At 38.5% G+C, this 12,198-nt stretch overlaps 1 protein-coding gene across 8 annotated transcripts in view; it reads right to left on the bottom strand.

Annotated features, from left to right (window-relative positions):
* CEP128 (centrosomal protein 128) overlaps positions 1 to 12,198 on the bottom strand; it is a 390,276-nt gene that overhangs the window by 70,876 nt on the left and 307,202 nt on the right. For all 8 annotated transcript variants that reach the window (XM_041759758.1, XM_041759757.1, XM_041759756.1 and 5 more), the window contains one exon: positions 2,988 to 3,037. In XM_041759758.1, the coding sequence (XP_041615692.1) occupies positions 2,988 to 3,037 (50 nt within the window). The remainder of the gene's footprint in view (positions 1 to 2,987; positions 3,038 to 12,198) is intronic.

Genomic DNA, 12,198 nt, shown 5'->3' with positions numbered 1-12,198 from the left:
GGGAATCTGCTTCTCCTTCTCCCTCTACATTTCCCACTGCTTATACATGTTCTTTCTCTCTCTCAAATAAATAAATAAAATCTTTTTAAAAAATTAAGATTTGATCATATTGTTCTCATGCTTCAAACTCTTAACTGGTTTCCCATATACTAAAGGTAAAATCCTAACTGCTTTATGAGGTCCTTTAAGCCTCTGTCTACCTTACAAACTCCTGTCTTGCCTCTCCTCTCTCAATGCTACATTCCAACATACCAAAAATGAAACTGATATTCTTTTACTTCAGGTCTTCCCATCTCCTTCACACTGCCTAAAACTTATCTTTACTCCAAACTTGCCAGGGCTAACTCCTGGTTATCATTTAAATATTAGCTTTTTGGGACACCTGGGTGGCTCAGATGGTTAAGTGTCTGCCTTTCGGCTCAGGTCATGACCTGGGCTCCTGGGATCGAGCCCTGCATCATTTCTCTGTTGTTCACTCTCTCCTAAATAAATAAATAAAATCTAAATAAGGAAAGAAAGAAAGAAAGAAAGAAAGAAAGAAAGAAAGAAAGAAAGAAAGAAAGAAAGAACGAACGAACTTCCTCTGGGAAGTCTACTTGGTTTGCCACTCTAACCTAGCTCCACCAAATAAAGGCAAGTGTTCTTATTATATGTTCCCAGAGTGACTTGTACATCCCTTCTAATATCATTTTTAAGTATTTCATTATAAATAGTTTATTATTATGTAACAGACACTTTCCCAGTGCAGGAAGGCATCCAGTAGAAGCAGCTTGCCTTTGGATCCCTAGCAGTCAGTACAGTGAGTGCCTTGCACAGAACCAGTGCTCAACAAGTATTTTTCAATGAGATATGAAACATCTTTTACTGGTAGAAAACTGGAAAGGGTATGGAAATATATAGCCCCTTATCCTTAAGGGGGATGAAATTAAATGCAGAATGTCTGTTATACATAATTATATGATGGTAACGAGTAAATAAAACTGACTCCAATTTGGATACATGGGGATTTGTTAACACTGTAAACTGGAATTAAATATTTAGCTCTCCCTTCTAGGATAATCTAATCCACACTAAACACTTCTAGAAGACAGTTTTATGATTTTATATTATAGATGAGAAAATGGGCATGGCAAAGTTAATTGAGTACTCAAAGTTGCCCAGAAGTAGAGCCAGTATTGAAATTCAAAGTTATCAATTTCCAATCTTTTGCTTTAAAAAAAAAAACTGTTTTGTCTTTGACTTCTCAAGGTTCTGTGTGATTATAGGACTTCAATCTAAATACTTTAGTAGTCTTCTGAAAACTATCAGCTGTGATATTTATAATTTGAATACAGAAATTCAGGAATATAGGTCTTTTCAGTGAATTTTCCTCTAGTGTTAAAATGAAAGGTTTTCTGTGATGTGTCTCTGTACTTTTATGCACTCTAAGAGGTGTCAGTTTTTTTGTTCTTAATAAGATGTTACTTCTAGGCACTAATTGCCACTACACAGTGCCAGCATTGAACTTTCCTGCTGCTGGACATTATACTGGATACTCTAAATCTATAAATGTCCATAGTTAGTTCGCTGGTACATTCTATTGCACTTGCTGGACATTTTGGTAGAAAATGCTGCCAGTTCTTAATAAATATTTGAGAGGCAACAGAGGCTATTAAATTTAACAGGGTTAGTGGTTCCAACATTTGTATTTGAGAAAAATAAACTCAAAAAGGGTTGTACTATCATTTCAAAAGGCCATATATGTACTATCTACTCAATAAATGTGTTTATGTGTTATTCTGGCAAACATACAATGTATAACCAAAGTGCCTCAAAAAAGACGTTATTACTTTTTCAATATATACATTTAGTATACATGGACGCTTTGCTCTTCATAACTCTGATATTAATTTCTCAGACATAGACAGGGTGAGTATACATTTGAGATTTTTCCTAGCCCCAGACAGGACCAACCAGGCTGTTTCTTTTTAACTTGACTCTGACTTAAGATGTTAAAAGCATTTAATCTGTACAGAATTATGGCCAACACATGCCATTTTTATTAGGGATATAGAGCTATCTTCTTCTTCATTTTTAGATCAATAATATAATTTTCTTTTAACAAAGACACCATTTAATAGAAGAATCCCCAATTATAGAACATTTTCCTTGCTCTTTGGGCTTCGCTTGACCCATCCTTCATTTGCCAGAAGCAAACATCTTTACCTCTAAAGCATTCAAGCCAGCTCATTAGATCACTCTTCAGTCCTGCCTTGCAGCTTCCAGGCCCAGAGAGAACTCTAAATGTCCAAAGTATTTACTGTTCTTTATCCCCAGCATGATGTTAAGTGAATTGGTTCTGTCATGTGAGTATAACTGATTATGTTTCCCCTAATAAAGACAGACACTTGAGTTACCCATCTGCAAGTTAGCCCAATGTAAAAGGAAGAGAGAACTACCACTGTCAGATGCCAAGTTAACATCAATTGCTCATACTATGGAACTGTCAATTAAAATTCTAGAGTAATCTTTCAAACACGATTTTCCAGTCCAAGAGCCATGTATAAATCCATAGTGAATTAAGAGATATACAAGGTATAAGTCTTAAGCTCCATATATGAGTTAATATTCTTGGTTGGTCATTGGGGGATGACATTCATGGACTCAGAATCCTCTGGACTTTCACTCCAAATGTAGATTCCATGAATTCATCCTCATTCATCAGACCTGTTTTGGGGGGAAATGACTGTGCAAAGATACTGCTTTCATTTCAGTTCCTATTAAGCTATACCAAAGAATAAAGGTTCCTTTCAAGAGTAGCACCGGGACTAGGAGATTATAAATATTCTCAAACACTTCTAAGAGGAAGCAAATTCTAACTTGGGCTTTAAAATTCTGACGTATTTTTCACTCTGTCAGTGGTCTGAATGTGATAACAATAGTCTATCAGCGTAAAAACAAATGTTTTTATCCCAAGGATACCTGCTCTATTGGAGAATTTACTTTACCTGCAGAGACTCCATTTCTTCATCTTTTCTGTGGGTCTCCTCCAGGAGATCTATAATAAGAAAGCAAAATACCCATCAAGATAATGTGAGAAAGAGTTGCCTCTTATTATCAAACCCAATTCAGGAAGGAGCTTATAAAAACTGTTGCCTGGAAAGAGAACTTGATGTTTAAGTGTGAAAAAGGAATGTAAAAGAAATGCCCTCTGATCCTAGCTGATGAGATGGGACAGAACTCTGGACTCTGCCCATCCTGAGCTAGCTGAGAAGCCCTGGGAGGTCTTGACTCTGGTGAAGGTACCAGAGAATAAGGCCAACTAATTACAAATCCAAAATCATATCAATATTTTAGGAATTTGGTCAACTGTTTATATAACTCTAAAGTAATACAAAATTTTCTTTAAAAAAAAAAAAACTTTTTTCTTTTTAACAAAAAATTAGAAACAAACCATTTGCTCTTAACATAAGCTCCCAAGCCAAGTTCCACCTCCAGAGTCAATTTTTATGATCAAATTAAAACATCCCAGAATAATGGGTGTTATTAATGGAAGTAGAACACCACCTTAACTATAAAGTCATATTAATTATCATTTCACACTAAGAAGGTGGGAAGCATTGAAGCTACATCTGACCAAGAGCTTGGCATCATCTCAGAGAAATTAGTGGCTGGAAGGGAAGGTAGTCAACTGAAAACAGTTCTGTCTAAATACATGCATATAACCAGGGTATCTGAGCACCCTACATTAATTTACAAACTTGCTATAAAGGAAAATATATTTGGCAAGCAGAATTTTCTGCCTGCAGCTATACCACCCTGTGCTATGATCTTATTAGATCTCACAAACCTAAAGAGGGCTGGGCTGAGTCAGAAGTTGGATGAAAACAGGCAAGAAACACCTACAGCAGTGCACATTAATATTAGCATTTGCCTTGCTCTGTGATTGATATAGCTTACCAAGAGGGTGTGCTGCATAAAAGGAGAATATAACTCACAGAAATTCAATATATATCCTAGAAAGGCAAATGCAAATGTTTTTATCAAGTGCTATACTATATACAGCAGGAAGCAAAACTATAGTGAGTAGCCGAGTCACACTGGTATATGTCATAACTGAACAAGCAATATGCTGCAACTTCAGGAGACCTGGCAGACGATATAACCAAGGGTGAGACTACATGGCTAATTCAGCTACAGAGGAGTTGCAAACAATCCCCTCAAGATACAATGTACTGGGGGATCCCTGGGTGGCTCAGCGGTTAAGCATCTGCCTTCCGCCCAGGGCATGATCCCAGAGTCCTGGGATCGAGTCCCAGGATGGAGTCCCACATTGGGCTCTACATGGAGCCTGCTTCTCCCTCTGCCTGTCTCTCTGCTTCTCTCTCTCTCTGTGTCTCTCATGAATAAATAAATAAAATCTTTTTTTTTTTTTAAAAAGATACAATGTACTGGAATTCAGAAGAACAGGTAATTTTTGCTCTGTATCCCATTGAGGAGCTGACTTTGGCTCTCACACCTTCCATAATCAGAGTTATGTCAATAAAGTGAGAGGAGAAAGTCAATGCATTCGGTTGTATTTTTAGAGGGGGTTTCTTGTTAGCACATCAGGTTCTTTAGCTATACAGAGATGAACTTGGAGGTGGCAGATTTTTTAAGTGTCTTCAAAAATTTCTCATCCTGAATCCTTATTCATTTGCATTGTGACACTGCAGCTGCTACTATCGGGAGGGAGGCCACACGCATCTACTATCTACATCTCACATCTGTGCTGTCCTCTTGACTTGACTTGCTAAATAGAATACAGAGGAATCTGTGCCAATCTGCACTGAGAGTTCTCACACATTTTCTTTTTTTTTAAAGATTTTATTTATTTATTCATGAGAGAGAGAGAAAGAGAGAGAGAGAGAGAGACAGGCGGAGGGAGAAGCAGGCTCCAGACAGGAAGCCTGATGTGGGACTTGATCCCAGGTCTCCAGGATCATGCCCCTGGCCGAAGGCAGGCGCCAAACCACTGAGCCACCCAGGGATCCCCTCACATTTTCACTTTTCCACATGGAACTCTGTCACCACTGTATGAACAAGCCCAGGACAACCTGCTGGATGACAAGGGTCCAGGACACTTCTCACCTAAGACACCCTGCAGGTTGCCTTAACTGGCATCCAACAAATGCCCAAGAGCATAGCTGTCCACTGGCCTGAAGATGACTACAGACAATTCAGAAGGGGAGCCCAACTGAGACCAGACAAACTGCCTAGTGAGTCAGGGCCAACCCCAACTCACAGAATCGTGACCTACATCAATGGAATTGGGGGGTGGTTTGGTACACAACATTTGCTAACATACAGCAACCATTTGTTAACTATAAAAGAAACATTCAGAATTTATTAGAAGAATATCCAGACTCTACAGAGAATAACTGCTGGTCTGGGATGGTAGGGATATAAGCAGTATGAACTAATGGGCATTTTATCCTGGGTTTCTCTAGTCTTTGTGCCACTCCACTCCAGATGAAATTCTATAAAGAGTAAAGCTAATGAGCCTCACTCAGATCTCCTGCCTACTGCTTGGCTAGGTAAAAGGATAGAGCACCTCCACTGATAATCCCAAAAGGATTAGATGAAGAACAAAAAGGACAGTTTCTAAAAGAAAGATCAGGGTTCTGTTAAGAGAAGGAAGAATGGGTTATCAGGCTAAAAACAATAGTTTCAGTAAATTGTGTCTTCAGCACGACTCTTTTGAACAGTCACAATATATAAGTTCATACTGTGTTCCTATGTGAACCTGGCCATTTTGATACACAACTTCTGGATATTAGAAGGTTCTCTGAGCTAGACCCCTTGTAGTGAATTACACTGTTTAATGGTACATTGGACCCAGAGTGATGGATAGTGCGGGTCCATCAACCATTAAAGAAAACTGATCATGTTCCTCCAAAGTCAACTTGGTACAGCAAACACCAAACACCTTAGCTAAAACATAGCTGATAACTAATTGCTATTGGATCTGGTTATTTTTAAATTTCCAGGTGTTAAGTGCCATCAATTGTAAGAACTCCTGAAATTGTATGCCTCTCATTTTCAAAGTCAAAAGTCCAGGAGTTCTATATTTTAAATGCTCATTGTAGGAATCTTCTTGTAGTTTGTTGTTGTTCAGCTGTCCAAACTCAAGCATTCTAATTGGTATCAGCTTTGTTGGAAAAGCAGCATAACCTCTATGTATTGAAAACAGAGAACATAATTTTTAAATTGCAATAGTTCTATGAAGTTCTAAGAGTGACTGAACATCTTTAAATTTATAATTTTATCAGATTTGTGAGTTGAGTTTGATTATACAGGAGATCCAATACCTGCTTCTTTCCCCTCTCTGTGCCCATGGTGTCCCTCCCTGTTTACAGATGTTTAGCTCCCAACAGCATCTAAGTTCTTCTCATCCTCTTCCACATGGCCTCTTCTCTACATTTAACTGTGAAATGTCTGTTCTGCCAGTCTTTGAATCATGTTCTGGGTTATTTACACTGATAAGGGTATTATCTGGTTGTATCCATTGGATGAGGGGAGCTCAGGGAAAAAGATCCTCACCCCAGGCACCTTAGGCATAGGGAACCGGAACAGGAAAGAGGAAAGAGGAATCCCTCTAACATTTGACTTTGAAAACAAGAGGCACACAATTTCAGGACTTCTTACAGTCAGTGGCACTTAACACCTGGAAACTTAAAAATAACCAGGCTGGGCTCTAGGAGAACCAGGAGAGTCAGAGGAAACTGAATTCTGATCCTTAGACAGCACAACAAAGAGCCTTGTGGAGATACAGCATAGAAGCAACAGTCTGCAAAATGCCTGGGGCATATGGGAAAGAAATTTGTTTACTAATCAAGAGTATGTTCTGAAGGGGCGGGGATCATTGGGCGACTTCTCTAAGAATAAAACAGCTAAACAGCTGGCCGGCACCACTACCCCCCGCCCCGCTACTCCCAGCCTCGACACACATGGACACCTGTGGGAACAAGTGAGGTGTTGATGCCTGCTACCTGACTTGCTAACAGCATGCCCTGCCAGTGTTCTCTGGCCCCTCCAGCTAGGCCTCAACTCAAGCCCAGAATGGCTCCAGACGGGCCCACTAACAACACAGGGACCACACACTATCCACAACAGGCAAAAATTGGTAGAATTTCTCTCTGTCTAAAGCCACAAGCTTATATTGGCCTGGTGCTTTCAAGGCTGTATCTTCCACTACGCCAAAGCAACTTGTACAACAGCAAAGCTGGTAAAGAAGAAAGCAGAACCAAGAGACAGAAATAACAGGCTGAGGACAAGATCACCCTTGTCTGAAGCCCACATAATCTTGAACTTCGAACTCTCCTCGCTCCCTCCCATCATCTCTCTTTTTCTTCTTCACTTCCTTCTTTCTCTTGTTTGTACTTAAATTAGGTTTAGCTGGATTGTTGTCAGTTTTAAGTCTCTGGTTGTATGGCTATACTGAACCTTCTTATCTTTATTCAGAAAGTTGGGAGAACTAAGATTTGGCAAGAATGTTCTATTCTGCAGTGAGCACTTCATTTTACAATAAATAAAGACATGAGGCTCAAAGAAGGCAAATGATTTGCTTAAGATTACCTAGTTAATCTAAAGCCACAGCTAAAGCTTTGCCTTCCTTGCATTCCTAGAGCAATCTTCTGCGGTATATATCATACGTTCACTTGTACCACTCAGTACTTAATTGTATCTTTCTTAATACTGTTATTTTTAAAGATGCACATGTTTTGTATTCCTTTGATTTCCTTTAGGAGTTCTCTGATGTCAACAATCAAGGCTCCGATGTCTTCATACTCATATCCTAACTACTTCCTTTTTACCTTTATTGCTTAACTTGAATCCCCAAAATTGTCTTCTCCACCTACATCACTGCTCTGTGCAATTGCTCACTTGTTAGGTTCTTTGTTCAAGTACATGCATTTGGGATGATGAATAGGATTATTAACCTGTGCTGATAAAATATGGTCACTGGGCTTTGCTGAGAAGCAACTACTCTGCTGTGACCACAAGATGAGAGAATACAGGTGAGACCTTTGGACAGCTGACGTGACATATGCTGTGACAACAGAGTGTGATCAGTGCACCTCGTTATAATGAGCAATCTTGTTGTTGTCTGATCTTAGCAGCTTTAGAACGAATGATCATCATGGAAAAAGTTGAAAGGCTGCCCTGCTCCCTTGCTCACCACTGGCATGTTCATGTTTTGCTTTATTATTCTCTGGTTTGCTGTTCAATACAAATAGCAATTCAACTGCCATGCAAATTGCTGTGGCTAAATGTGCTTCCATCAACATCAGTTAATGAAAGTTTTTTTGTTGTTGTTTTGTTTTGTTTTGTTGTGTGTGTGTGTGTGTGTGTGTGTATGTGTGTGTGTGTGTGTGAAAAGGGCAGCAGTCCTGTGTATTTTCCTTGGACTGGCTTCAACTCTTTAAATGAGCTGATACTAACTCATTATGACATACAGTCATTAGAGGGGGCAAAATCCTATTTAAAAAGCAGGCCATCATGGATAAAAATTGGAGAATCTGGCTGTGTTTTGTTTTGTTCCACTTTGCATTTCTCTGACCCATCCAGGGTAATATATCATGACCGTGTTTTTGGCTAAACAGCCTTGTACTACTTCCTTCACAGTTTTCCCAACTAGTGGTCTGGCTGTTTAAGGAGGTTTGACACTTTTTTATGTTGATTCTGGTTCCTGGTAGCTGAAGGATCAGAAAGGTTGTTTGTTTGTTTATTTGTTTTTAAAAGGAGAATCATGTTCAGCTGTACATAAGCAATCCATCTATCTAGCAAGTTGACCCTTCACAGAAAAGTTAGAGATCAAGTTTAGAAAGGAGTAGATTTTTCCCCTTAACCTTTACTATAAGATATCCATATTATATAACTCTACCCAGCTGGTAATGGACAGAAGGTTATAGAAGCAAGGGCTTCAGACACAGCAACATTTATAACAGCAACACTGGACAGAGGAGCACTGACAGCAGAATTTAGCAAATTAATGGTTGCAGAGAAAAGCATCTAGCTTCTGGCCTCTATACCTCACTTAGTAATCTATGCTCCTGTTCAGTATTACTCTATGTGCTGACATTTACCTACAATAGATAAGTAAATTCTCAAAAGAATGTAAGCTTTTTAAAAAATAAATTTGTGTCATTTGTCTTTGTGGGTGGCAGTTGCGGTCTAATAAAATTAAATAAAAGAGCACCTTACAACCCTTCAGAGGTCATAAATGAAGGACAGAGCCTCCCACAGTTGTATACTAGATATATTTGAGACACTAGCTACATGCTAAAGACAATGGCCAATTTCTGTTTTTCTTCTTTGGCTCCCCAGTTATTAGAATCACTAATATTTTAGGAACAGAAGGGACCATTGGAATAGCCTAATCCCAGGGTTTTCACTCTTTTTTAAAACCTTTTGAAAAACAAGTAGAATTGTGTCTTATGAATGAAATCATATACTTTCAAATGTATATTATAAATAAATACAGTAATTTAAAAAGCTGAAACGAGGCTTCTTAGGTAAAAGCAGAAGGAAGGACCTGGGGGCCGGCCTATTGGGGCTTCATTCCAATCCTGGGCTTAACCTCTGTGGTGCTATGGTGGAGCTACAAAGCTCCAAACTACGTCATTTAAAAACCAATGATCTAATCCAACTTCCTCACATTTTGTGGATGAGGACTGAGTTCCCAAGGAGCAAAAGCCTTTGTCAATGTAACACAGCTAGTTACAAAAGTAACACTTTTGTGCAGGAACCTGAGCCCAGGGCTTCTAAACTGGATGTGGGTCCAGTACTTTTTCCCCGCAAAAAACCAACTATTCTCCTTTGCCTTTCAAGATGTATTGAAATGACATACTATTCTAAACTCTATCACACATGCTTATCCATCATCCAGTGCCTCCCCAAACTGAAATGAAACTCTGCTAAAGCAAATTGTAGAACAACGGTTTATGAGAAGACCTATATAGTTAATATAGTTAATTGCTGTCCAAAATGAAATCCCTCAACCCTGGGAGAGGACATCAAAAGATGTGGCTTTGATGGAAAGCAAATACTTAAAACATTTGAAAAGGCAGCTGTTTTTGGCAAAGTGTGCTCCACAGAATGTGCAGAATATCTCACAAAATAAAACAACCACCAAAAATCGGGTTAAATGAATGGCCGGCAGCTGAATAGTTCCTCTGCTTAACATAATATGTATCAGCAAATGCTTTTTCTGTTCTGTTATACTAGTATAGGTAAACAGGATAAATGAATAATAATACAACTTTACATTCACCAAAATACCTTGAAAACAACCAAATGTGTGTTGCATGTGTGTGTTTAATTAATATATGTAAAACACTTAAAATTGTGCCTGGTACTATATATGTTAGCTATTATTATTATTTTTTAAATTACCATTCAGTATGCCTGCCAAAGTCAGGAAAATGTGTGAAAAATAATCAGCTGCATTTTAAAACAAATAAGCAAAAAAAGCCCTCAAGTATACTGCTTTTAGACTCTATCTATGATGGGTAGCTATATTACTTAGCACTCTGACATATCTACTGCCACCCACTGGTACATATCTGGATATACCACAACAAGTTAAGAGTTTTCTCATCAGGACTGACCACAGAAAACACACAGATTAAAATGAAGAACAACATTCAAAAAGTATGGCTATCCTCTGTGGTTTGTCTCAGACGCTGAAACAACATACTGGTCTACAGATGGAGCCCAAATAGTCCAATAAATGAAAGGTTTATAATCCACTGTCTGTCTTGGGTATGTGGTGAAACATCCAAATACAGGTACTCATGTTTTATTTGATGTCAATTCATTTCTGGTGAAACTTTCCATCTTGACAACTTTAGAGATTTAAAACCTCTTCTCCGCAAAACTGCTACCCTACAGAAAACAACACAGTAATCTACCCCATTCCATCTCATTCTTGGCTCTGGCTTTGGAGAAACACCAAAATGTAGAACAAAACATTGAGACGCAGGCAACTGTTAAGATTTTTTGTCATTTATTAGCAACACAAGCATAGAAAGTAAGAACATATTCATTAGCAAGTAAGTCACTGTTCTATATGGTCTGAGGGCTGCTTTGGTCAATGAGACTACATGTGACAATTAGCAAAACGAGCAAGAGAAGCTTATTATAATCTGTTGTAAACACCACTCTATGAATAAGTTTCATATGCTCACATCTAGCCATAAAACCATGCTTCTTCCTGCATATATTACCTCTAAAATTGGGTTCACCTAATAGGAAGTTTGGCTTTTATTTAAATTCCTTAAGTTGGAAGGCAGTTTATTTTAATTTTTTTTTTTAAATTTATTTATGATAGTCACAGAGAGAGAGAGAGAGAGAGGCAGAGACACAGGCGGAGGGAGAAGCAGGCTCCACGCACTGGGAGCCCGATGTGGGATTTGATCCCGGGTCTCCAGGATCGCGCCCTGGGCCAAAGGCAGGCGCCAAACCGCTGCGCCACCCAGGGATCCCCAGCAGTTTATTTTAGATTGTGTTCTGGCTCTAGGCTCATAAGATGTAATTGAGTATGTATTTTTGGGCTCAGAGAAATTCTAGGTATATGACTTGTTCTTCAATCATACCCTGTTTACGGAAGTTACAAAAAGTTTGTGGTGGTTTCTTGATGCACCTACCACTAAACTGGGCATTTCAGATTTCCAGGTCTACCCTACACCTACTCTAAATATCACAAAGTTCTAAAAACCAAATACTCTTGAAAGCAGTGAGAGAGAAATAATACTTTAGTTAAAGGGGGAAAACAATTAGAATGCTAGTGAATTTCTCATTAGAAGCCATAGAGGTTATAATACATTTTTTAAATGCTGAAACAAAAGAACAGATAACTCAGTATCCTGCAAGCACTAAAAATATCCTTCAAGAATTAAGGAGAAGTTGAGACATTCCCAGGAAGAAAAATTAAAGTACTTTGTTCTCAGCAGATCTACACTAAAACAGTGACTATGGAAAGTTATCTAAAAAGAGAAGAAATGATAAAAAAAAAAAAGAAACTTAGAAGATGAGGAAGAGAGAACACAGTAATAAAAAAATATAGAAAAATCCAATAAATTTCCCTTCTCCTATTGAGTTTTAAAATTATGTTTGATGTTGAGACAAAAAATTGAAACACTATCTGACAAGGTTTTAAAGGCATATAGAAGAAAT

The sequence above is a fragment of the Vulpes lagopus genome, chromosome 6 (genome assembly GCF_018345385.1).
Source record: "Vulpes lagopus strain Blue_001 chromosome 6, ASM1834538v1, whole genome shotgun sequence".
NCBI classification, from domain to species: domain Eukaryota; kingdom Metazoa; phylum Chordata; class Mammalia; order Carnivora; family Canidae; genus Vulpes; species Vulpes lagopus.
Note: the sequence above shows the minus strand (reverse complement) of the source record. Positions and strands in the feature narration are given on the sequence as shown.